This window comes from Sprattus sprattus (genome assembly GCF_963457725.1).
Source record: "Sprattus sprattus genome assembly, chromosome: 12".
Lineage (NCBI taxonomy): Eukaryota > Metazoa > Chordata > Actinopteri > Clupeiformes > Clupeidae > Sprattus > Sprattus sprattus.
This window is the reverse complement of record NC_137910.1, coordinates 14,979,623-15,007,051: the sequence shown is the minus strand read 5'-3', so window position 1 is coordinate 15,007,051 and position 27,429 is coordinate 14,979,623. Positions and strand designations below refer to the sequence as shown.

General features: G+C 44.0%; 1 protein-coding gene across 1 annotated transcript in view; it reads left to right on the top strand.

Annotated features, from left to right (window-relative positions):
* The window catches only part of LOC308373249 (AT-rich interactive domain-containing protein 5B-like), a gene marked incomplete at both ends in the record, with an annotated part of 37,802 nt that extends 11,326 nt beyond the window's left edge, over window positions 1-26,476 (top strand). Inside the window, 7 exons of the mRNA XM_080848679.1 lie at window positions 5,004-5,240; window positions 14,544-14,707; window positions 15,302-15,542; window positions 18,206-18,258; window positions 19,381-19,478; window positions 23,444-23,813; window positions 24,410-26,476. Of these exons, the coding sequence (XP_080704805.1) occupies window positions 5,004-5,240; window positions 14,544-14,707; window positions 15,302-15,542; window positions 18,206-18,258; window positions 19,381-19,478; window positions 23,444-23,813; window positions 24,410-26,476 (3,230 nt within the window). The remainder of the gene's footprint in view (window positions 1-5,003; window positions 5,241-14,543; window positions 14,708-15,301; window positions 15,543-18,205; window positions 18,259-19,380; window positions 19,479-23,443; window positions 23,814-24,409) is intronic.
* Window positions 26,477-27,429: the final 953 nt, after the last annotated feature.

The window sequence follows — 27,429 nt, the reverse complement described above, 5'->3', positions numbered from 1 at the left end:
GAGTGTGCTGCACGAGATGAGAACTGAAGCTCCACGCTTTTGTGCTCATACGCCTATGGAATGCGATGTGATTGCTGTGGAAGAAAATAAAAAGAACTGCTTGTGGAACATTCAGACATTATGAAGTCATTAAATGGAACACTTTTTTTTTTTTTGATTTAACATGAAATTCTCCTGCAGACCATAGGGATTACAGAATGCGTTTTTCCCTTCATTTTATGGCCATGTCTTGATTATTTTCAGAGCTTGTACAAGAGGAGTGTTTTTTTCCCTCCCTGTTCTGCTCATGTCATTAACTCCCTTATGACTAAAGCTTGGCCGCACTCCAGGGCTTTCTAAATCTGCAAGCCATAAATTGGAGGCTGTGGTGGAAAAATTTCCTCCATGCTGTCCGCTTTGAGCTTTCAAATGTGCACTGAGTAAAAGAAAAAAAAAAGATAAAAAAGAAACAAAAATCAAACCCTTCAACAGAAGACCAAATATAAAATGGGCTTGTGTGTGTGTGTGTGTGTGTGTGTGTGTGTGTGTGTGTGTGTGTGTGTGTCCCAGAGGCATATTTAGATACTTTGCTTTGCTCCTTTGAATATCCCATAATTTGCGATTGTGTCCAGCTGCTTTTGCCTCTGGGTAGCTGGTTTGTGTGTATGTGTGTGTGTGTGATGGGGGGTTTTGGGGGTTTGAGAGGCCTCTGTAGAACAGCATTAGAGAACACTCGTCTGACTGCCCCTACCTTTTAGGACATAATTGTTTTATTGTCCTACTTTTTAACACAAAGCCCAAACAACGGAACACAATATTGATGTGATGTGACTGCACTGTGACATTAAAGGGGGGGGGGGGGGGGCGGAGCGAGGGGGGGTGGGCCCTGTTAGAGAGGGAGAGAGCGAGAAGGAAGTCTGTGACTGAAATTAGTCACTGTACCACTAATTTCTTGTTGAAGAATAGCCTAGAGAATATGGGTTATGATGTTCCACTTCCCAGATCACACCCTCACCCTAGTGTGTCTCTCTAATATGGGCTTGAAGGGTGTGTGTGTGTGTGTGTGTGTGTGTGTGTGTGTGTGTGTGTGTGTGTGTGTGTGTGTGTGTGTGTGTGTGTGTGTGTGTGTGTGTGTGCGTGTGTGTGTATGTGTGTGTCACCCTTGTGTAGTGTCCCTTTAATATGGGACTGATGGTAGCTGTCTGTGTCTCATTTGAGAATCATGTGGAGAGAAAAAGAGCCATTTCAGCATTGTGCGTTCCTGATGTGCCCTCTGATTAAATGTCTCATATGAAGTGTGTTAGCGGATAGAGTTTATGAGTCTTTGATTTATTGGTTTCTTTGTCTCTCTGTGTCTCCTTATCTCTGCGTGCCTGTGTGTGCTTGTGTGTATGTGTGTGTGTTTGTCTGTGTGTGTGTGTGTGTGTGTGTGTTTGAATGTGTGTGGCTGGTTTGTGTGTGTGTGCATGTGTGTGTTTGTGTGTGAACGTGTGTGTGTTTGTGTGTGTGTGGCTGGTTTGTGTGTGTGTGTGTATGTTGTGTATGTCCATGTGTGTGTGTGTGTGTATGTGTTTGTATGCGTGTGGCTGTTTTGTTTGTGTGTTTGTGTGTGTGCATGTGTGTGTTTGTGTGTGTGGGTGTGTTTGTGAATGTGTGTGTGTGTGTGTGTGTGTGTGTGTGTGTGTGTGCATGCCTGTGTGACGTTTATATGCGGGGGAGAGAAGCAGCAGATGTGACGAGTAGCAGTGTACATGTGATTCTAATTAACTCACTTAATCAACTCAATTTCCAACCTTTTAAAATAGAGCCTGTTTTATTTCTGCTGTTTGGGTGTGTGTGTGTTTCTTAAAGTCTCATACCTTAGTTTGAATAAGTGTATGTGCATGTATGATTGTGATTGTGTTTGTGTGTGTGTGATTATAATTATGCTTTTGTGTTTAAATATGTGTATGTGCGTGTGTGATTGTGATTGTGTGTGTGATATTGTGTTTGTGCCTCTGTGTTTGAATTTGTTTATATGTAATTATGTGTCTATGTTGCTAGGCATCTATGAGTGAGTGTGGGTGCCTGTGTTTACCCATTCATGAGAGTGTTTTGCAATCTTACTAGCTGTGTTTGCTTCTTGTAAAACCTCAAGTCACCTTCTTACACTTCATACTAGCATGCAGCTTTCATGAACTGAGTGTCAACACCTCGGACCACCACATTCAAACACACCCAAACACATTTTTATTCACATACAAATACTTAGCAACATTAGCCACACTCGGGAATGGAGACACCTGGGTGTGAAATGGTAGTCCAGATTTGTTTCTTCATTCACTGTATAATTCTCTGTCTTCACCCCCCACCCCACCTCAATCTACCTCCCTCTATATTCCTGTGTTTCTCAGTCTTCACCCCCCCCCACCTCAATCTACCTCCCTCTATATTCCTGTGTTTCTCAGTCTTCACCCCCCCCCCACCTCAATCTACCTCCCTCTATATTCCTGTGTTTTTCAGTCTTCACCCCCCCCCCCCCCACCTCAATCTACCTCCCTCTATATTCCTGTATTTCTCTGTCTTCACCCCCCCACCTCTCTCTCTCCCTCTATCTTCCTGTATTTCTCTGTCTTCATCCCCCCTCTCTCCCTCCCTATATCTTCCTGCCTCCCTCTCCTTCCCTGTCCCCCATTCTGTAGGTCAGCTTTGAGATCATGTTTGTGCTGAGCTCTCCCTTCTCCCATCACTGATAGCGGTGTAGGGGGTTTAGGGCTTGACTGATGGGTACTGTGTGTACTTGAGGGGGACGGGACAGGTGCCAGTAGTTAGGAGACATCCACTGTCACTGGTCACTGTCACTGTCACTTTTCCCCATTGCTTAGTCGCTACAATATCAATGGAATGTAAAAATGCGTAAAGATTATAGGGAGAATGGTTAGGGTTAACGCTTTTGTCCAAAGCGACATACAAAACATTAGAAAAACATTACACACAGCAAAGTTTCAATTTAAAATACAAATGTAAATAAAGAAAACAACCAATTATTAATATTATTACTATTATCATTTATAGTATTATTAATAATAATAATAATAATAATATTATTAATATTCGTCATCATAATAATAATAAACATAATAATAATAAACATAAATTAATCCCAAATTGTGAATATATAGAATTTGTATTGACATTGAAGTGTATATACTGTAGGTGAGGAGGAGGGGTAGGCCTCACGGCTTTAGGAAAGCAGGTGAAGTGAACTGCTTTTGGGGGTTAAGCAGTGCGTGGCCATGTTTGTTTGAGAGAGGAGATGCAGCTGCGGCAGACTGAGGGACTCTGTCATGTTCGCTCACTCTTTCTGCCCCCGCCAGAGGGGACATTCCAACAGAGCAGGTTCTTTACAACAGGCAATTATACACGCATGTTTATAAACTGCCTCTCTCTCTCTCTCTCTCTCTCTCTCTCTCTCTCTCTCTCTCTCTGTCTTTGCGGTACATCAATTTATACAGAATCTTAAATAAAAAAAACAATCTCAAGCAGATGGTTTTGATCTAATCTAATGAGACGGAATGAGAATGTATATAATAGTAAACTCAAGTACAACAGTCAATTTCTTAATGTGAGTGAGAGCGAGTGAGTGGTACATTTCTAATCTGCAGAAGAAGTGGTGCGTGCAGAGAGATCCAACACAAAGGCAGGCTAATTTTACTCTCTATTTGTTTGTTTTAGTGTCTGTGCGTACACCAGTCCAAACGGCCCGAGGCCATGGCTTATGGTGTCCACAGTGCTCAACACGGCACTGAATTTCCTGGCTGGGATGATTACCTGGAAATGTTGACAGCAGCTAAGCTAAATGCAGCGATAGACTGTTTGATGGATCAATGTTCAATGTTATGCATCTAATTTCTATTTTCACTCCATCTCTCTCTCTATCGCTCTGTTCCTAGAAATAGTTCCATCAAAGTTTCTGCTTGTTTGAAATAGTTCCACCAAAGATTCTGCATGTTTGAAATAGTTCCAACCTGTCAGGAGGCTGACTGCCACTGGTTCCACTGGTTCCTTAAATTCTGTTTTCTCCCCATCTGTTGTAGATGTAACATGATGCGACGTAATGTACTTTGTTTCTGTGCCCAGAGAGTGGATGACTCATCGTCCTTCTTGGAAGCTGTGGAAGAGAAGGCTTTGATAGCATAGTCCTCGAAGTGTTCCAAACACACCAGAGCTTTGAACTAGTATTTTGATAAATATTTTGATTAATTGGTTTTTAATTCAAATTTCGTTGCTGCGCTGTTCAAGTTTTGGAGATGTGTTTGGTGGTTAACTAGCCTTGTTGCCAGCCGTCAGGTTGTTTGTGAGCTCTAGCTCCTCCTGTCACTTACTCAGAGGTGCAGGAGGCACAGGGAAGTGTCAGTGGTGAGTGACTCACGTGGGTTGGACAAGCAGTGGAACAGAGGCATTACAGGCAGATGAGCAGCTGCTAACTGCAGGGTAAATGTGCCAGGGAAGACTAAGACTAAGGCTGCAGGGTAGTTCAACAGGAAATTGCAACATTCAGCTAAATATCAAGTGTTGTGTTGTGTTGTGTTATCATTTTGTTTTGTGAACTTTCTGGCACTAAAGTGTTTTTTTTGTGTGTATGTTTTGATGGGAATGAGTTGTCCTTGTCTGGTGGGCTCACCCTTTGGTCTTTCAATCAGTTAAACAGCTGTGTATAATCACCCTGGCATCCACTGCTGCAGGGCCCGTACTGGGGAAAATGAGAGTTCAAATCAGCAGGAAACCGGAATAATGTTATTTGTTCCCTCTGTGTTCTTTGTTTTATAATTGTGCCTTTTCAACCCATCAGTTTTAAAAGGAGAGTTTTGTAGTAACTGTCAGCATATATTTAAGGAACATTTTGTCAGCACTTTAGAATGGAATGTGCAGCTCATTTATATTCAGTTTAATTCAGTTAAGCATTTAATTAGTTAAGTATTTTTATCTTAAAGTGGATGAAATATCATGAAGTTAACTGTATGGTTCTTCTGCCTTCTTCACAGGTGAAGATGAGGAGGAGAGGATGAAGGTGCTGGTGCTGAGCTACCCTCAGTACTGCCGCTATCGTTGTGTTCTCGCCCGACTGCGGGGCGGCAGCCAGGTTGCCGTGGTAACCGACCACATTATGCGGGCGCTGGGTGGCATCGGCCCTCTCCACGGAGACGTGCGCATCCTGTACTGCCGCGAGACATTCCAGCATCCAACACTTGGACACAACGAGAGCGTCTGTGAGCACTTCGGTAAGTTCAGTGGAAAACACGCACAAACACACCCACACACACACACACACATATACCCAGATGAGGCCCTGACTGCTAGGCAGTGTTCATAAACAGCCTTATAGATTAAATGATTATATTTATAATTATTAATAATTAATATTATATATATTATTATATGAGGCCCTGACTCATCTGCTGCTGGGCAGTGTTCATAAACAGCTTTATTTCTGTTGCACATTCTAAAGGCCATGCAAAGTGTTTCACCGAGGTTTGACAACAGATGGAAATCTCCTTATGTCTCCTTAAGTCAGATAAATGTAAAAAAAAAAAAATCAAAAAGAAAAAAATTTAAAAGAATGATTACAAACCATGGCATAGTGAAGTGAAATAGAATGACAGGGAAGGATCAGGTGAACACGTACACTGGGCACTGGGCTGAGATTGCCCTCACTCAGTCTCTCCTACACAAAGGCGTGTTTCATCATTAGGGCCAGCGTTGCAACATAAAGACTGGAAAAAAGTCTGGAGAGACAGTTTCATCCATCTGCAGGGTGACTCACCTGTAAAACCTCATGTTGTCATTTCCCCAGAACTGGTGTGTGAATCACAACCGCCCAAACTGTGTGTTTAGGTTACTGTCAACAGAACAGTATCACCATATTTTTTCATCAGTGTCACCATAAGTGTCAATAAGCTATTGCACAACAGAGAATAATGTGTGTGTGTGTGTGTGTGTTGTGTACATGCTTCTGTGATTATGCAATGTATCCAATATTGACCATATACTGTTTAAACACAAACAAGACTTTTTTCCCTTCACATTTTCATTTTTGCAGTTGCCAAACTGTTGGAAAACTAGCCTGGATATATTACACTGCTGCTAGAGGGGATAGACACTTGGATGGTGGAGATGGTGGAGGGAGCCAGATAGATAGATAGAGAGAGAGAGAGAGAGATTTCTGCTGTATTCAAACTAAAACCACACAGAGGGTGAAACAGGGCAGACAGTGCTGAGAGCTAGCCAGACATGTAATTTAATTCTGAAAAAGATTTCTAGAGGAGGTCAGAGAGAAGAGGAGGATAGAAATGGAAGAAGTGGCAGAAGGAGCAGAAGGGGTTGTTCTCATTGTGGTGATAGGTGTTATGCACCCACATGTCCATATTGGCACTGCTGTCCTGTGGTCTGCATTCAAATGGAAAACAAGCCTTTGATGTGTTACTCCATCAGCCACACATTTCACACTTTTTAAAGGAAGCAGTCAAGTGGAGGGTGTTTAGTCCTGCTTTTTCCTGGACCGGTTTTCCTGCCTTGAGGAAATATTCCTCTATTACTCTCTCTCTCTCTATCTCTATCTGGGTTGGGATATTATTGCTGCTGCTATGTCCTCACATCTGCACTCTGCCAGGATCCTTTTTATGCCCCTTAGCTTGTGGCCCTGACACGGTCCTCTCCTGTCGTTCCCTCTCCTCTCCGTTTAACGCAATTGAAAGCCAAACAGAGAGAGAAATCACAGCAGGCTGAGGCATTTCCCTCTCAGGACTCAAATGCAGCTAAGAGCTCTCACCGTTAAGACCGGGCACAAGCAACAGAGCAGAGCCATTACTGTCTGTTTACGTTACTATAGTTACGTTACTTCAGTTACGTAGTTGGTTTGTGTTCATAAAGTCTGGTTACGTTACTGCAGGAATGTATTGGGTTTGGTTTCATGAGGTCTGGTTATGTTACTGCAGGAATCTAATGGGTTGGTTTCATGAAGTCTGGTTTCTCCCCTTCTCTCTGCCTTGCTCATTATATTCATGTTATGCAGAGCCAATTCAAGGAGATTTGCCAATACCTCAGGGACGCTTGTGGGATATTATTTTTAGGAACTGAGAGCTGATGTTCTGGTTGTGCTCGTGAGAATATGAACTGCTGCTGACGCACAGAGCATGAATATGGATCATTATGGCTCCGATGCTGTCCTGTGGCGTGTGAGGCATGCCTGCTAATGAATGCGACGCTCTAAATGATTGCAATTGTAACGGGGTCATCTGTGGGTGTTCCACTGGTAACTCACTGCAGCAACACATTTACAACTGTGCTCAGACCATTAGCATATGTACTCAGCTGAAGCAATGAAGAGCCCATACAGAGGAAGATGCCTTTACGTATTTAGTATGCACACACAAAATGCCTGCACTGCAAAAGATGCAAAACAAAGTATGCACACACAAAATGCCTGCACCAAGAGATGCAATAACAAGTATGCACACACAAAATGCCTCCACCAAGAGATGCAATAACAAGTATGCACACACAAAATGCCTGCACCAAGAGATGCAATAACAAGTATGCACACACAAAATGCCTGCACCAAGAGATGCAATAACAAGTATGCACACACAAAATGCCTGCACCAAGAGATGCAATAACAAGTATGCACACACAAAATGACTGCACCAAGAGAGATGCAATAACATGTCTACCTCTGAGGTATTTGGGTGAGTGTGTGTGTTTGTGCATGAACCTCAGTTTATCTTTTTGTGGTTTTGTTATTCTGGTTTAAAGTAGATTTGATAGTACAGTAGGTAGGTTTTTTATATGCACTCTCTGGGAGACCATCCCAGGATGTCACATTTTGGTCACATGATATGTTTGGATGTGACACAACTGGTTCTGGGTCAGGTGATGTCTCAAGGTCTTCTAAAAGACAGTGGAAGCGTATTGCATCCAGAGCTCTGGAAGTAAATATTGAAGTATTTCGCATTAATTAACTCTTAACAACTACAGCGTTTAATTTGATTGTTCTCCTGAGTGGACTTAAGATGGCTGGTGACATAAAACACGCTATAAAACCAAACTATAAACCTAAATGACCTGCTAGTCCTTCAGAGGAGAGGTTCAATAAAGAAAGAAAGAAAGAAATAGAGACTTGCTGGGCATATCTTAAATAATATTTGATACACCCTGATACATCTTTAGTAGTTATGAATTGCCTTGATATACTGTATATATTTGTTATTTTTAGTGTTTGCTAGTCTAGCAGATCAGTTTATCTTGATATATACTTATTATTTTTAGTGTTTGCTAGTCTAGCAGATCAGTTTATCTTGATATACATTTGTTATTCATTCTGTTTGCTAGTCTAGCAGATCAGTTTATCTGGATATACATTTGTTATTTATTCTGTTTGCTAGTCTAGCAGACCAGTTTATTTTGTAGTGATGTTTCCACTTGCACCTCCCCTTTAGCTCATGAACTTGTCATCCAGGGCCTGCTATGAGCTACGGGACATCAATCATCCTCTTTGCTCTGAATATTACGGTCTGATCTCCCTCTCTGGTTTGATTAGTCGGGCCTGGTGATTGCCTGACAGAACAAATGCTTAGCACTCTGTGCACGGCGATGTGAGTGTGTGACAGGAATCTAATGCAGGCCATCAAGCGCTGGCTCTTGAATGGCAATGAGGAGACTGTTTATTGTATGCTAATGTGATGCATATGAATACAGGGAGATTAATGGTGAGGGGAGGTAATGGATAATGGATAGACACCATAATCATCTCATAACCCAGACAGTGAGGGACTTAAGAACCGATCTGCACCACATTGCACCACACAGTGCCAGATCAGTTCCAGATTAGGGCCAGATCAGGGCTTACTACCTGGGAAATGGGCTATGGTTGAGTCACATGATGTCTACACCAGCAGATCTGGGATCAATTTTGTGGATCGGGTCTCTATGGGTAAAGTGGCGTTTGGTCAGCGGGGATTTGGTGGCATTCTCTGCCTCTGTGTAGCTTCTCAGTGTGTGCTGTGTGCTGTGTACTGTGTGCTGTACTGTGCTGTGCTGTGTGCTGTGTGCTGTGTGCTGTGTGCTGTGTGCTGTGTGCTGTGTGCTGTGTGCTGTGATGTGCTGTGTGCTGTGTGCTGTGTGCTGTGCGAGGTGCTGTGTGCTGTACTGTGCTTTGCGGTGCTGTGCTGTGCTGTGCTGTGTGCTGTTTGCGGTGCTGTTTGCTGTGTGCTGTACTGTGCTGTGCTGTGGGCTGTGTGTCGTGTGCCGTGTGCCGTGTGCCGTGTGCCGTTTGCGGTGCTGTGCTGTGTGCTGTGTGCTGTGTGCTGTGTGCTGTGTGCTGTGTGCTGTGTGCTGCGTGCTGGTCATCTGTGGCCTAGCAGAAAACAGGGGCTAGGAGTCAGGATGGATGCTCAGGTGCTGCCTTTCTATCTGCCAATGATAAGACATTAAAGACCTGGAAGACATTACAATGTGTGAGAGGTGAAAGAGGGAAATAAAGAGATTTAAGATAGATAGATAGATAGATAGATAGATAGATAGATAGAGAGGGGGGCACAATAACTTGTGTCCTTTGTGTTTCTGTAACTTGAGATCCATGTGATGACGTTGAATAAATAAATCTAATTATTGTGTTTGGGCTTTAACGAGCAAAAATCATTTCCACAGTGCCTTAATCCTTGGGGATAAGAACATGATCTGTCATGTTTCAAACCCCCACTCTGTGTGTGTGTGTGTGTGTGTGTGTGTGTGTGTGCGTGTGTATGGGTATGTCTGCGTGTGAGTGTGTGTTTGTGTGTATGTGTATATGAGTATGTATGTGTGTAAGTGTGTGTATGTGTATGTGTGTAGGAGAATGTATGTCTATGAGTGTGTGTATGAGTATGTATGTGTGTGTGTGTGTGCTCGCGCTTGTTTTGAATAATATTTCCGACATGTTGGGTATATTACATATTTGGCTGCTCTACACACATACTCCTCTGTCATGTGGTTTGTTGCTTATTTTTCCTGGGCCAACAGATCCCCTTATGTAATGTAATATGTTTGAGATGATATCTCTGTTGGGGGAATTTAGAAGTGAATCAGATAATGGAGGCAGCAAATTAGTAAATCTCCTTGGCAACCTTTCAGGTCACAAGATGGAGGGGATCATTATTAGACCCTGCACTGCTTTAACTTGGTAATTTCATCCCGACTGGATTTACAGCACAATTCAATATGTTTTGGAGGGAAGAGCTGTTCAGATGTGTCCAGGATGTTTGGGGTGAGCCCAACAGTGAAGCCCCAGGGTGGAGTGTGATGATATGAGGCTGCATGAGTGGAAAAGGGAAGATGACATTTATATGAATGCCTGTGGATGTACCAAAATACTGGCTGACAAGATTAGTCCCAGTCTCCAGAAGCTTGCCAGAATAGGAATATTCCAAATCCAAAGCACGCTGCAAAAATCATGCAAGAGAAAAGCTATGACCTGGTCTAAGTCTGTCATCTGAGATCAATCCAATAGAACACCTTTGGGGTGTTTTAAGGCGAAAGGTAGAGAAACACAACCCCTACAACAGAGAGCTGAATGAAAACAAATGTCTGTGAAGAATGGCAGATAATATATCTCCAGAAATATATGACAACACTGGTGTCCTCGATGGTGAGGAGGATTGAGTGTCATCAAATATAAAGGTCGACACACAAAGTATTGAAAAAATAAAACATTTGAGTGTCAGTAATGAAAGGTGTACTGACTTTTATTGCATTTAGTTTCTACTGTGGGGCCTGTATTTTGAATACAGTAACTCTAAATTCAAAATTTTACAATCCCTACTCTTCAACTTAAAAGTGATTACAGTAACTGCAAGGTGAGGTGATACAATTTTGAAGTATTATGGTATGTACATTTGACATTTGACAGTGTCGAGCCTAACCTACAATGCTGTGTTCGAGACCACTTCAAACTTGGATATTTCCAACTCTGAAAATGCACTACAATGACACTTGAAGTAAGTGACACTTCAGAGCTTAACAGAGACCGTGGATATATCCAAGGTTGAGAACTTTTATTAAATGTGTGAGAAGATGCATGAAGAGGCAAAATGACGAGGAACACACACACACACACACACACACACACACACACACACACACACACTTACTCTGCTCTGTTCTCACATGGTAAAGTGATGAAAAGCAGGCAAAGTGTTTCCAGTAAAAGACGCAAGAGAACCAATGATACTGGAAACATAAACATGGTTCAGAAATGGGCCACATGGGTTATTATCTGCTTGTGTCTCTGGGTGGCTGGGCCTCTGATGGCTCTGGGTGTGTGTATCTGTGTGTGTGTGTGTGTGGGTGTCCCTTCCTTTAATCTATGAATATCATAAAACTACACACTTCGTTTCATGTCTTCATATATTTTACTCCCAACGATACAGTCAGTTGTGTTCCTCCCCACCTACCCACATACACACTCACCCATGCACACACACACACACACACACACACACACACACACACACACACACACACACACACACACACACACACACACACACACACACACACACACACACACACACACACACACACACACACACACACACACATGATACAGTTAGTCGTGTTGCTCCCCACCTCTCCACCTGCATATTCTTGTTAAATCTGTAATAAAATAGGGTATGGTATATTTTACATTCCTGTGTGTCATAGCGTTTACTCTTTCTGGTGTGGAATAACTGTATCAGGTAGATGCTGTAAAGTTAAATGCTATTTATACCATAAACAGGCCTTCCTGAAGGGTAGTACTGTTACTATGGTTACAGAGCTCCCCTTGTGAAGCCTTTATATTTTCCGATTTCTGTGATGTTGATAAATAGCAGATAGTCCTCATTGAGAAACTGAATCCGGCAGTGTGAAGGCGGTTTGTTCTCTGAGAAGAATGCAGGAATTTGGCCTTTACAGGAGAAATTCCATTTGCTCACAGTAAATCACTCATCACAGAGCTCTTAAGAGGAATAACATCTGAAACACGGACATGAACAGAAAGAAGTCTGGCGAGAGGCACAAACATGAAAAACACGAAGTCCCCTGACACCTCCCTCTGTTTGCTTTATCTCGATTCGATTCTGCCGTGCGCTCCTCCTGACCCACGCAGTGCTGTAAATTAGCCAACGCTCCTGGCGTTAACGTGGGGCTCGGAGGTGGAGTGTTAAATCACTGCCACTGGATCAGAGAGCTGCTCCGTCAGCTGCACCAGTGTGTAACGGCTTAAGCGTTCCCCCATCTTATAACGGGCTCCGTAATCACACGCGCTCCAGATGTGCGATAGCGCGGAAGTGCTCCCTAATTGAATTGGCAAATCAGATTTCCAAAGACATGAGGATCATTTCAGCCTCCCGTGTCACATGACCGTGTCAGGAGGGTTTGGGGGTGTTGATGTCGACTTTCCTGCTTTTAATCAAACACAGCTGAGCATTCAAAGATGAGGGCATGCAAGAGCAGACTATCCTGCAAAATTTGTCTATAAGGGCTTAACGCTACACAGGTTTGTGTTCTGTATATCAGAGAGTTCAATTGAGGAATGAATTATTGTGGTGCAGTAAATTGTTCGTTGAAACATCTGTGGTACAAGTAAAGTGGAATCCACGTTTACTTTGTGAGAATTCTATTTTTACGATGGAGAATTCCATTTTTACTAGTAGTGAGAATTCCATTTTGGCATCCCCTGAAGTTGCATGGTTTGTGTGGTCGAATAAATACCGGCAAAGCTGGTAAAATCCTCAGGAGTGATCCAACTAGGGTCCCCTTAGAGAGGCTCTGAGCCACCACATCACACAGGGGACCATCCTGCCCAGACTTTGGGCAGATTAGACGTGTGTGTAAGAGAGTGTTTGAGTCTTCTTGACACACACACACACACACACACACACACACACTCACACACACACACACACACACACACACACACACACACACATACTCACACTCGCACAAAAAAATGATGTTACTGCAGTTCTGTGCACAAAATATATACCTTTTAGACATGGCCTTTTTAAAGTGTCTGCACTAAATAAAATATTCAGCTGATTTCTGTTCCCGAGGTAATTAAATATATAGCTCGTTTTATTTTCCCTGTGAAAAGATACGTGAGGTACAGCACCCAGAGGTGGGTGTTATGATTGATATTTCACATCCGTTTTAATGATGTTTCATGTGTTCTATTAAAATGTCACAGGAGTGCTGCAGTGTGATTGGCTGGCTTTGATTGCCTGTGTTCTGTTGCTTTCTGACCTGCTTCTCTTTCTCTCTCTCTCTTTCTCTCTCAAATGTGTGCCGGCTCCAGGCTCCGACTGACCTTGACAATGATTTAATTGTTTCTAAAGGAAGGAGAACACTGAGAAAAGATGTGTGTGTGTGTGATCATCCCTCTGTCTCTGTTTGTCTGTGTGTGTGATCATCCCTCTGTGTCTGTCTTTGTGTGTTTGAGTCTATGTCTTTATTTATGTCTTGATTTATGTCTACCACCCTCCTATTCAAGTTGTGGCTGGTGTGTTTGTGTGTGTGTCATTGTATAATAGTGGTTATTTGCTTCTGGATTTTCAAAAGTGCACTTTTGTAAATCCAGAAACAAATAACCACTATTCTATTAATCTTTATATATAGATAATATTATAAATAATATCATATTATATTATTTTTATAAATAACATAATATTATTATATTGCACCAAATCAAATTATTAGATTTTATAATTGGGTCCAAAATGTGGACATGTCAGATAGATTGTTACTGTAATTCTCAGTTGACAAATGTGTGTGTGTGTGTGTGCGCGCGCGTGTGTGTGTATGTTAAAGTTCATCTCCCTGCTGAATGTGAGTTTCTTAAAAGCAGAAGAGTTAGCCATGCCTGCCATTCATGTCTGATTAAAGCAGGAGGTCTGGCTCTGGGCCTCCTTGATATATGAGCCGTAACCTGAGATGGTATTTGCTGTTGAATAACCTGCTTGCTCTGTATGTGTTTCGTGTTCCGTGTTTTCCCGGCGGAGCTGTAATCTAAATGGGTTCTCTGTTTGTGATAAAGGCTCCTTGATTTGTGATGTAAGAATGAGGACAATGGTGGAGACGAGCTGAGCTCTGAGATCATATCAGTCATTTCCTGTTTCATAACAGCATACTGACCTGTTTCTCTGCAGATAAGGGCTTGTACTTGGCCCTATCGATCACTCTGTGACTGTATCTGTGTGTGTTTGTGTGTGTGTAAGTGTGTATGTGTGTGTGTGTGAGTGTGTATGTATGTGACTGAGTGAGTGTGTGTGTGTTTGTGAATAAAGTAATGATGAAAGACTATCAGGTTCTTCCCTGGCTCTCCTGTAAACATATACCTTTGGAATCAATTGCCATAATATCAGTAATGTAACTCCTCTCTATCTGTCTGTCTACCCTCCATCTTCCTTTCTCTCCCTCGCTCCCTCTTCCATTACTCCCTCCCTCCCTCCCTCTTGCTTTCTCTACCTCCCTCTTCCTTCTTCTCCTTCTATCTCTCTTTCTCACCTCTGTAGCACCCAACCTGAAGGGCCGACCACGGAAGAGAAAACTGTCCCAGCGTCGGGACTCCCAAAACCAGGACTCCAACCAGAACCAGAACCCAAATCAGACCTTGCAGACTGGTCCACAATCCCGGCACCCGACCAGCACCAGTCCAGAACTAAGGCCCCCAGCTAAGGTATAGCACAACACCAGTCAGCTAAGGTATAGCATAACACCAGTCAGCTAAGGTATAGCATAACACCAGTCAGTTAAGGTATAGCATAACACCAGTCAGCTAAGTTATATCACAACACCAGTCAGCTAAGTAATATTACAACACTAGTCTAGCCTGGGTGCCATCCGTTTGTACGCGTTCCACTGATTGCTGCCTTCTCGCTGAACAAACAGCGAGATCAGTGGAACACGTACAATCGGATGGCACCCAGGCTAACACTAGTCAGCTAAGTATAGCACAACACCAGTCGGCTAAGTATAGCACAACACCAGTCAGCTAAGTAAAGCACAACACCAGTCAACTAAGGTATAGCATAACACCAGTCAGCTAAGGTATATCACAACACTAGTCAGCTAAGTTAAATCACAACACCAGTCAGCTAAGTTATATCACAACACTAGTCAGCTAAGTATAGCACAACACCAGTCAACTAATGTATATCACAACACCAGTCAGTAAACGTAGATCGGAGATCCAGAGTGTGTGTACATCTATATATGTGTTTATGTTTGCATGCATACAATTTAAATCCCCCTCCCCTCTCTGTCTCTGTAGGCGAGGCCTGAGTGCAGGGTGGTAGCAGCGAAAGTCAAGAATGGAGGGATGTGCAGGAGGGTGTCGGCACAGGAAAAGAGAGAGGAGGGAAGGAGGGAGAGAAAGAGAGAGGACAAAGAAGACAAGGCTGGGACAGAGGGACAGAAGACGGATGAACAGGCTTTTCTAGTGGCTCTATACAAGTACATGAAGAAGAGAAAAACACCCATTGAGAGGATCCCCTACTTAGGTTTCAAGCAGAGTAAGCAACACACATACACACACATGCACACTCATCCACGCATGAGTGGCGCACACACACAGACTCATGCATGTGCACACACACACACACACGCACACACGCACACATGCACTAATGCTCGCACACACACACACACACACACACACACATACACACACACAGACACACGCCTGCACACACACACACGCATGCACACACACACACACACTCATACACAGATATCATTACAGTTTTTCCCAATAATTTTCCCACCGGTACCATGTACACTTTCCCAAAACACTTTACACATCCAGCATACCAGTAGACTATGTGAACTAAACTGTGGATTCTTGCCCCTATGCTTAGATACAAAATGCAGTCAATTTATGGATACCTGTCCCAGTCAATGTTAACCACCAGCAAAATGCTGTGCAACTGCAGCATTTTTTGCAGATATTTAGATACTCTGTTCAAAAAAGTTAGCTTTCATTTCAAAACCAGACAAAATTGACATCACTGTAGATGAAAAGATGTATTTCCACAGAGAAATGAAATTATACACTTGAAATAAGACAAACGATTCTATATTTTTTGCTGACGTATTCACTAATGTATTAAGTTTGCTGCTTTGTTTAGTTTGTTTCTAGCCTTGATACCAACTATTCTATACAACTATACAAGAGTGGAGCAGTGCTGAATTTGCGTTGAAATGTACATGTTTAAAGGAGAAATATAGATGTAGGTGTCACTGAAGACATTTCCCACTATTACTTCTGCATATGAAAGTCATGGGCCATCAATGAGACAAAGTGACGCAAATAGGCAACTACAACATCTTTCCAAAGTGATTTACAATTGCATCTTGCGTCGCTCAGGAATTGAACCCAAGTTAGCTACTTGTTAGCCAACAACACTATCCACTGTACAACTGATCATACATAGTGATCTTGTCATACAAAACTGGTATCTACAATATTGTGACAGAAAAACCAACAGAAAAGTTCGTTTGTGGTGTCAAGGCAGCTTGCCTTGAAATATTTGTGGAATATGGGGGATTTTAGGGGTTGATAAGATGTGCTAAAGATTTGTTCTAAAGATTCAAGGCAAGGGAGAATGTGGTAGTACTGTACATTTTAAGTTTATAAAAATGGATCAGCATTAGGGGTGCAGGACACCTCTAGTGGTAGTCGCATGTGTTGTTGTTTCACTTACTGGAAAGGAAAGTGTCTGCACATTGTTTTTGTGCTATAATGTACCACAAAAAAATAAGCATGGAGCTGTCTTGAGTAATATAGCTGAATTTCATATTTACTGTATTTCATTTTATATTACATATTTTATGTGTACATGGTGTAAAGTTTAAAATTTTAAGTTTTTTTCTTTTCTTTTGCAATGCAACAATAAACTGTGCAAAAATAGAGGATACAGCAACACATAATATATGCATTTTGCAATGCTTCAAGTTGTCTGTGTTTTTGAGGTCATTGTACTTAAAGTAGTGTTCCTGAGAGAAGACATTTGCAAAAGATACGGCAGCATGAGTCACTTTTGGGTGAAGCATGAAGTGTTTGGGTGGTTATAGTGTATTTTGCACCAAAGGTTAACTGATATGCTGAGGTGTGTGTCTGTTAAGTCCACTGTATGAAGTGTTTGGAAAAGGGTACATGGTATTGAGACAAAAGTGAAAATGATTGGAAAAAACATCTGCCACATTTTAACACACTACTACATTAGTAACAGCAACAGCAGCACACATAATAAAATAGGGATTATAACCATAGACCATAGTGATTCTCATGAATCATCATCACATAATGGAAGGTCTTGCACATACACTAATGCCATGTTTCATGTAGTTTTTTGGCTACTCAAACAATTCCCTCTAAACAAGTACATGCAATTGCTAAACATAAACCTGACATTTCATTTATGGAAAATTGGTGAAAAATCATGGTAAAACAACAGAAAACTCTTAAGTGCTCAAGGGGTTCACATACTTTCAAGTGGCACTGTATTTTGTGCACAGAACTGCAGTAACATAATGTTTTTGTGAGAGTTTCTGTGTGCGTGGGAGTGTGTGTGTGCACAAGCGCGTGTGTGCGTGTGTTTGTGTGTGTGCCCAAAAAACATGCTGACAAAAAACACAGGAAAGCTAAATTACAGGATTCTAAAAATGTTCAGTCCAAATAACACTGCTATGATAAACATACATCTCCTGAACAGAGAGACCGTGTAAAGGAAATCAATAGAGTCAGACGTGCAGATAGTGAAATGTCATTTCATGACAAATGTGAGTCTTTGTGTGAGGCTTGATTGAATTTTGATTGATTTCTCCGAAGGCTATTTCGTTCAGTTTGATTCGGTCAAAAAGAACAAAGGCAAATACTGATGTTTCATTTGGCAAACTGGCACACACACACACTGGCAGTGTTGTCAGCTATTGTCTGCTTGTTTGGTTCTGATGTAATATTCGTCTCTGTTTAAATACTACGATAAAAATTGATTTTCATAAACATGGAGTCCTGCCGAAGGCGCCATGAATTGAAAAGAAACAAAATCAGTCTCTGTGTGTGTGTGTCTGTGTGAGTGTGTGTGTTTGTGTGTGTTTGTGAGTTGCCTTCTTTCTTCCTACTCAAGAGTTAACCTGTGGATGTGTCTGTGTGTGTGTGCTTCCTACTCAACAGTTAACCTGTGGATGATGTTTCAAACGGCTCAGAAGCTAGGAGGCTACGAACAGGTGATAACACAGAACACTTAACATGACACCATACCCGAGCTCCGTGCTTGTATCGTGTGTGTGTGTGTGTGTGTGTGTGTGTGTGTCTGTGTCTGTGTCTGTGTGTGTGTGTGTGTGTGTACATACTATTCAGTAGTCTAGGAGTGGCTAATGCGTACATACTATTCAGTAGTCTAGGAGTGGCTAATGCGTACATACTATTCAGTAGTCTAGGAGTGGCTAATGCGTACATACTATTCAATAGTCTAGGAGTGGCTAATGCATACATACTATTCAGTAGTCTAGGAGTGGCTAATGCATACATACTATTTAGTAGTAAAGGAGTGGCTAATGCGTACATACTATCCAGTAGTCTAGGAGTGGCTAATGTATACATACTATTTAGTAGTCTAGGAGTGGCTAATGCGTTCATACTATTCAGTAGTCTAGGAGTGGCTAATGCATACATACTATTCAGTAGTCTAGGAGTGGCTAATGCATACATACTAATCAGTAGTCTAGGAGTGGCTAATGCGTACATACTATTCAGTAGTCTAGGAGTGGCTAATGCGTACATACTATTCAGTAGTCTAGGAGTGGCTAATGCATACATACTATTCAGTAGTCTAGGAGTGGCTAATGCGTACATACTATTCAGTAGTCTAGGAGTGGCTAATGCATACATACTATTCAGTAGTCTAGGAGTGGCTAATGCATACAAACTATTCAGTAGTCTAGGAGTGGCTAATGCATACATACTATTCAGTAGTCTAGGAGTGGCATAGAAATAAACGTGCTGTCAGGCAGATGAAGCCACAGTGAATGAAGAGATTTGTAAAAAAGAAGCAATCTACTAAATACTGATTTCTACACAGAAAGGAAGTTATGGTATTGTGTCAGTCAAAGCAACCATTTTCTCTCTTTCCTTTCTCTCTCTTTCTCTGTCTCTCTCTTTGTGTCTCCTTTTCACACACTCTCCCTCTATCCTTCTCCCTCTCTCTCTCTCACTGTGTCTCTCATTCTTCTCTCTCTTTGTCTCGCTCCTCTATCTCTCCTTCTCTCTCCATCTTCTCTCCTCTCTCTCCCTCTCTCTCCTTCTCTCTCGGTCTCTCCTCTCTCTCCTCTCTCTCTCTCTCTCTGTAGATCACTGCTCACAGGCAGTGGAAGCATGTGTATGATGAGCTGGGCGGACACCCCGGTAGCACCAGTGCTGCCACTTGTACCCGAAGACACTATGAGAGGTATGTGTGTAAGTGTGTGTGTGCGTGTGTTTGTTCTTCATCCCTCTTCACACACACATTTTTGGGAATCCATATTATAGTGATTCTGATGGTTAAGAACCATAAATACTCACAAATACAAACATTTGCAGTCCTATTCGGGGGTTACTGATTTGGGATTGTGTCATCTAGTTGTGCATTTTGGCATAATTTCAATTATTATGTTGTAAAATTACAGATTGTATTATGCATATTTCATGCATATTTAAAATGTGTTATGTAAATTGTTAGGAGTGTGTGTGTGTGCAGCTCTGACTGGGCCTTTGGTCAGTGAAACTGGAAACTTCCTCTTGCATGAAAGTTGAGATTTCTTGGGAGCTGCCAACATCATCTGACTGGCAAAGGGCTTCATAGAATGAAGAACTGGTAAACAGTGCAGTATCTTTTAAAGATTTGTCATTGTGCTTCCAGTTTATAAATGTGTTCCTATGTTGATACTTTAATTCTAGGAAAGTGAGAGATTGTTTCAATTGAATTCAGTGATTCTCGTGAAAAGCTGATGTTATAGCAAAAACTGAGTTACTGCGCCATTAAGGACATGCCTACATACGCATGAAAATGAGCTGAGCTGAAACTAAGAATCGCTTGAGAGCAGTGGACATTTAATAGCCATTCGGGGTCATTTTAATTTTCTTCAAAGGCACCATTACAGTCACCAGAGGGAACAAACAGCTCGCCTTGAAAAATCTATAAAGCCTGAATGAGCTTTTGTGTGCGTGTGTGTGTGTGTGTGTGTGTGTGTGTGTGTGTGTGTGTGTGTGTGTGTGTGTGTGTGTGTGTGTGTGTGTGTGTGTGTGCGTGTGTGCGTGCGTGTGTGTGTGCGTGTGTGTCCACTTTAAGTGGAGTGTATTGAAAACAGTCATTTGACTACTTAGTTACTTAAGGGACAAAGAAATCAATAGTAAGCATCCATCAAGCCTTTCACACATGATTGTAAGGATAAGTATCGCCCCCCCCTCCGAGCCTCTGAGATTAGCTGTTAAGAGCTAGCGCCTCTATGGAATAAAAAGAAAAGCAGGTCATAGGAAACGGCATGAATAACCTTGAAGCAGGCCGAATCACTCTTCACTTTCTCTCTGCACTGCTTTTTTCCCCTTTTGAGATGAATTTGATCCAGCTGACATTAATTATGCCATTACTGTAGCTTAGCGCTTAGCACTGGCGTGTGTACCTCATAAAAATGCTTATTTTGCAGGTAACACCATTCCATATCCTCCTTATTATCCTCCAGCCATTAGGAAGCAAGTGTGTGTGTGTGCGTGTGTGTGTGAGGGAGGGAGGGGTGCTGTCATAGCAACAGTGCTCTTTGTATCTAAAAATAGTTACTGAAAAAATAACAAATTATTGATGTAAATGTATGGGTTTCGTGTTGGATGTGTAATTTTTAGTGGTAATTCCAGGAGTGTGTCGTTAATTCACACTGATGCATCGACGAATCCGACCGCTCGGATCTGTGACAGTTCTGCTTAGTCAGTACCAGATCTGTCCGCTGTCTTAAAGCGCTGTGAATTCTGTTGATAGATCACAGCTTTCACAGTCGACTTCTTAGGTATGAATGAAAAAGCTCACCTGTGCGGGTTTCCATGGCATACACACACACACACACACACACACACACGAGTGCCACACGGCTCTCAGGATTTAGGTAGTAGGTAGTATGGTGCCGTAAAGTTTTTTTAGAGTTCAAGGCCGTGATTCCAGTTTCGTAGATTTATCCCCAAGGTAAGGTTCAGATTTAGTGGATGAGTCTGACCTACAGTCTGAGATGCAGATACACAAAATGAGGTGAGATTTCTCAGGTGCAGTGAAGTGAGATTCTCAGGTGCAGTGAGGTGAGATTCTCACGTGCAGTGAGGTAAGATTCTCACGTGCAGTGAGGTAAGATTCTCACGTGCAATGAGGTGAGATTCTCACGTGCAGTGAGGTGAGATTCTCAGGTCCAGTGAGCACACCTGTGCTTGGGCTTGAGCTGGGAGAGATGACTTCACCTGATCAGGAAGGGTTCCTGTGTTCAGAGAGAGAGACACACAGTTCGCTATCAGGAAACAACCCAGTGGGCAAGACAGTCCTGTTCGTCATGTTCACGAGAGGGAGAGAGAGAGTTGAGAAGCATCAGTTGTATTTCACAGTCATAATCCCCTCATTTATATATAATATTGCACAGCAAGTGGAGGACTAACATTAAGGCATGTTTTGGAAAACCTTGTTCTGTATTGATCTTAGCATATACCACTAAATGTAGAGCCTTATTTTGTGGTCAATGGGTACTTATAGGATAGTTCCCTCCCTCTAGTGGTAAAAGTAAAACTACATCAAAGCCTCCCAGGAGACCCAGAGCAATGTGTCTAGAGGTGATTTCAGCTTTGCCAGGTATTGTCTACGTAGGAGAGTACAAAGGTCAACGTCAGCAACTCAAGACACCCGCAATCCCCGTGGTTGTGAAGAGGTGCTAATCCTGCGGGCGGGAGTGAGGATATTACACCTGAAGGAGGCCAAAAAAAAATTCTTGAATCAGAATCTGGTGCTTTTCGATGTAACAGTAATTGCCTAATGACCTCTGACCATCCCATGAAGAAATGAGAGGTCGTGGAAAGAAAGTCTTCTAAACAAGTTCCTTTATCAGACCCACTCCCCCTTCCATTGGAGTGAGGGAGCCTTTACATAAGACTTATTATGGTCTGTCTGCTTGGCTGGCTGGCTGGCTTATGTAGCGCTGAATAAACCCACACTGGTGCCACGCTGGAATAAACCCACACTGGTGCTCAATGTCACTTAAGTGAATACTGTGAAAGGGAAGAGAAAAAAAAGGTCAGCCTGTTCAAAACAGCTGTCAGTTTAACTATTATTCTATCTACCCCTCACTGTCTCTCCCCCCCCCCCCCCTCTCTCTCTTTGACTATCAATAACATATATAAGCACCAACACTTGGGAGGGTCCGTCATAATAATGGCTGTTATGCAATGGGCTGATATGGAATAGGATGTCCTATAAGCTATGTCAACATCTTGCTGTAGTGAGGTGGAACTGTTGTATGGAATGTGAGCCCGGAGAATATTACAAAACTTCAATACCCATTTGTGTTTATAGAAACCGTCTGGTTTCTTTGCTCGCTCTCTGTCTCTGTCTCTGTCTCTGTCTCTCTCGCACACACACACACACACACAACACTACACTCACTCTTCTCTGTGTGTAATCTGTCCTTATAAAAGATGAATAGCTGGTGTAAACTGACTGTAAAAGACACTTTAATCACCCACAGCCCCTTAAGGGAAATGGATTTATGTGTCACTGGTTGCCATACCAACCATAAATGCTAGAAGTTTCTAACATGAATCAAAAGACAAAGTATTACTTAAAACGTGAATGTAAACACTACATTTCATTTTCAAAAGCAGAGTAATTCCCAGCAGTCTCGGGTTTCCTGAATGATGTTGTAGTTGTTTCGAGTTTTGTGCTTTGAGTTCCAGCAGGGATTTTCCCTTCTTGGCTCCGGGAGGTAAACAGCCTAGGGGGAGTTCACAGGGGAATGAACAAATGTAAAACATTTGTACACATTTAATTGCAGTGTGTGTGTGTGTGTGTGTTGGTCAAAGAGGATGCACTGTGTGACTACTGCAATGTTGCCCAGTGTTTGTGTGTATGTGTTTGTGTGTGTGTGTGTGTGTGTGTATGTGTATTACTATGTGACTACTGCAGTGTTACCCAGTTTGTGTGTGTGTGTGTGTGTGTTTGTGTGTGTGTGTGTTACTATGTGACTACTGCAGTGTTGCCCAATGTGTTTGTGTGTGTGTGTTTCAGTGTGACTATTTGAGTGATGTCCAGTGTGTGTGTGTGTGTGTGTGTGTGTGTGTGTGTGTGTGTGTGTGTGTGTGTGTGTGTGTGTGTGTGTGTCACTCTAATTTTCACCCTTATCTCGCCCCCACCAGATTGCTGCTCCCATATGAGAGGTACTCTCAGGGACAGGAGAAGAGTCCTGGCGTAGAGCCCCGCCCCATCATGGCGGAGTCAGTAGAGTCATGCCCCATCAGGGTGGAGTCAGTAGAGTCCCGCCCCATCAAGGCGGAGTCAGTAGAGTCCCGCCCCATCAAGACGGAGTCCGTGGAGTCCCGCCCCATCAAGGCGGAGTCAGTAGAGTTCTGTCCCATAAAGGCAGAACCAGTAGAGATCTGCCCCATCAGGGCGGATCCAGTCTCCTTTGAAGGAAGTGAAGAAAAAGGCTCCTCCTCTAGGTGTCCCACAGCTGGACCAGCACCAAACCAGCAGCCTCAGCGTGACACTGACCCACAAAACTCATCGGTGAGTTCACCACAATTTAATATCCCAGCCACTCACGCTGAGTTAAACATCAACCACAGCCTAATCAAACCACTCAGCGCTGAGTTTAACATCAACCACAGCCTAATCAATCCACTCACACTTAAACAACCACTGCCAATAATCTAATCTCAACCATCCATGAGTTGAGGGTGAAGGGAAAGTAGATATGCTATTTAGGCAAAGATACAATGAAGATAATCACCCCCTTATGATTTATATTGAAAAAATAGTTGGTAGTTAGATCTCTGATCTGTAGATGGTAAATGGTTCCTTCTACTTGTCACTAAACTAAACTAGTGACCAAACTGACGCCATACATCAGGTCTATATCTATATCTATTTATATCAGGTCTATCTGTCACATCAACAGTGCAGTAGATACAGATGGAGAAGATCAGAGGAGTGATTGTAATGATGACATACATCCCTCTGGTGGTTAGTAATAGTACTGCACACACTGACACCTAAACTTATTTGAGAATTATGTCCAATTGTTAAACCACTTTGTTTTCTGCGTGTGTGTGTGTGTGTGTGTGTGCGTGCGTGTGTGTGTTTGTGCGTGTCTTTCTGAACAGGTTTTAGAGGACAGGGGAGGTTTCCAACACTCATTGCATTTGAAAGATGTGGGAAGCAAGAAGGAAGAGGAGGTCGAGGAGGAGGAACAAGAGGAAGAAGAAGAGCTGCAGGTTACCGTGAAGCAAGAAGGAACTCTCACAACTCAAGCTCTTCACCATGACAACCACCGCCACAACCCAGCCGATCACACCCACAAAGACCTCATCGTCCAGACCGACCAAAAAAATCCACTATCCTCACCTCCAGACCCCAAGGCCCTCTGGCAGGCCACCGCTCCTGGCCGTCACTCTGTGCATCCCCTGGGAGTCCTGGAGCTGTGCGAGGCTGGAAGGGTCCCTGAGAACGAGGACCAGCTGGTTGGCCCTGTGAAGGAAACACCTGAAGGCTTCCCTCCAGAAGCGCTCCACAACTCAAGAGGATGCGAGAGGTCCTCCCCAAATGCCCAGGGCGCCCCCTACTTCAGCAGCCTCCACAGTGTCATGTCCCCCCTGGCTAAGAAGAAGCTGCTGTCCCAGGGGTGCGTTGGGGGGGCTGTACCTCAAAACTACCCGACGGCACCCCCTGCTGCTGCTCGCTCTGACGTGGGGGAGCGGGAGAGCTGTGGCAGGGGTGTCACCAGCATGTTGGACCCTGTCAGGCAGGGACCCCAAGCTCACCCCGCCAGCCCAGAAACAGCCCCCGCCCCCCGTCCGTCCGTCATCCAGCACGCTCAGAGCTTCCGACCGTTCTGGAGTGCCGACGAGGACAGCACCACCCCAGGAAGCTCAGAGTCCTGCCTCAGAGGAGGAGAGGCTCCTCTGCGGGGACAGTTCCTTCCATGCCCCCCCTTCTCCCAGCACAGCTCCGTCTCTGACTCCGGTCCCTACAGGACGGAGCTCCAGGAACGGGTACAGAGGCCATGGGAGGAGCCCTCAGACCTCAGAGGGGAGGTGTTCTACTCCTCCCCACACCTGCAGAGCCTCTACCGCCACACCAAACACCGGCTCAGCCAGCAGCAGCAGCACCGGCAGCAGCACCTAAGCACACTGTTGTATCCGTCCAGGGATGGAGAGGGCGTATTCACACAGGTGTTTCCGTCCCGGGATGGAGAGGGCGGCCAGAGAAGAGGGGTCGCTGGCCTGACGCAGAATGTTCCAGACGTGGTCATTGATGAGAGGTACTCGACCCCCCCGCCACTGCCGCCACAGCTGGGGTGCCACAGAGGGCCTGCTGCTACTAACACACCAGCCGTCGACCGACCCGCTGACCTGAGCCTTCCTAAGGTCCCTTCAAAAGGTCCTTTTGCCATTCATACATATCCCACTATGCATGGGGACTGCAGACTGCCTGCTCCCGTACAGCCCGGCCTAGATGCCCACAGCGTAGCCTGTAAAGGATTCCCTGTGCCCGTCAGAGATGCCAACCAGGCCTATAAGGCGTCAGTGCGCGTGGGTATAAGTGGCATGGGAGGAATTAAGCACCACAGGGGTCTCTCACAGACATCAGAGTCTGTCAGAGCCGCTAAGCACCCCCTAGAGGATCCAGAGCACAGGACGCCTCCAGCAAAAACACGCCCGCTTTCACCCCTTCACCCCTGCAAGGACGCCCCGGTAAGCTCAGGTGGGTGCCCCCGCGTTTCGGAGCGCCAGGGGGAGGAGGCCGAGCCCCCCGAGCCGGCGCGAGCCGTGCACCTGAACAGCTACTCTTCGCAGGGGCATCGGTATCCCCCCCACGCTCCCCATCTGGGCGGCCTGTGCCCCGTGGGCATGTTTGGGGTGCAGGAGGCCTGCGAGGGGCCCCGGACAGTGGGGTACCCCCATTCACACCCGCTGGCCTTCCTGAAGAGCCAAGGGGGGGCCATGCCGTCTGTGGTGGCACCCCCGTTTGTGCTGCATGCCCTTATGATGCAGGGGCAGCTGGTGAGGACATCCACCCCTTCCCCCCTGTACCAGGCCTCCGGTGCCAACAGAGGGGGCAGATTCAGTGAGCCCATGCCCCACGGCCTGTACCCACTCCGCCCCTACAACCCACTACAGGCATACCATGCACCTCAGATGCCCGCTGTTCAGCCCAGCACTAAACTCTAACACACACACACACACACACGCACACACACACACACACACACACACACACACATTTAATGCAAATGTGCACACATGCACATACACAGGCATTTTTGTGCACATACATACATGTATATACACACACACACGGATGTTAATGAATGTCTACACTAGGAGGCATTGGTGATGGAACTTGAAAGTGTAGTTGTGTCATCTCCAGCCTACATAGGAAACAAGCCGAGCCGACATCTTAGGGCTCCTCTTTGTCAAGAACAGATCCAATAGATACTGTGCTTTGTAGGGTCACATGACCACATGTTGGATCACATGATCTCCATTATGACTCACCAGAGCCTTCACAGCTCTTCGTTATTTCTCGGAGAAGTCACAGCTCGTTGTCATTTCTGTCGTCTGCCTCATGTGTGTCTCACGTTTCATCTGCCCTTTGCACTGACTGTGTGATGGACAGGACTTTTCCTCTGACCTCAGAGACTCACTGAGATGTGCCAAGACTCAGAGTGGAATCTGGTCTTTAAAAACTGAATGAACCTGAACCTGACTCTGAGCCGTAACTGAGCCGTATCTGAGCCGCCACAGATCAGAGCTTCAGTCAGACCAGAGTTAGAGATGTTCCGTAAGTGGATAAAGCAGACAGAAGATGTTTTGTGGAGGGGATTATTGGACTTGTACTGTTAAACTCCAAACCACAAGAATACCATGAGCTGCATATTGTCCAGAAATGTCACACATTAAAGGTTTTCTTGAAGGAAAATGTGTGTGCGTGTGTCTGTGTGTGTTTACATGTGCTATATTCCGTGTAGGGCAGCATTGTGAAATGTGACTCAATGCTAATACATATGTTTAGAGAAAGATGTTACATTCACATCTTGCCATTCAGTCGTTTGGAAAAGTGCCTGTGTAGATTTGTCTATATTCTCTCTCTCTCTCTCTCTCTCTCTCTCTCTCTCTTGATC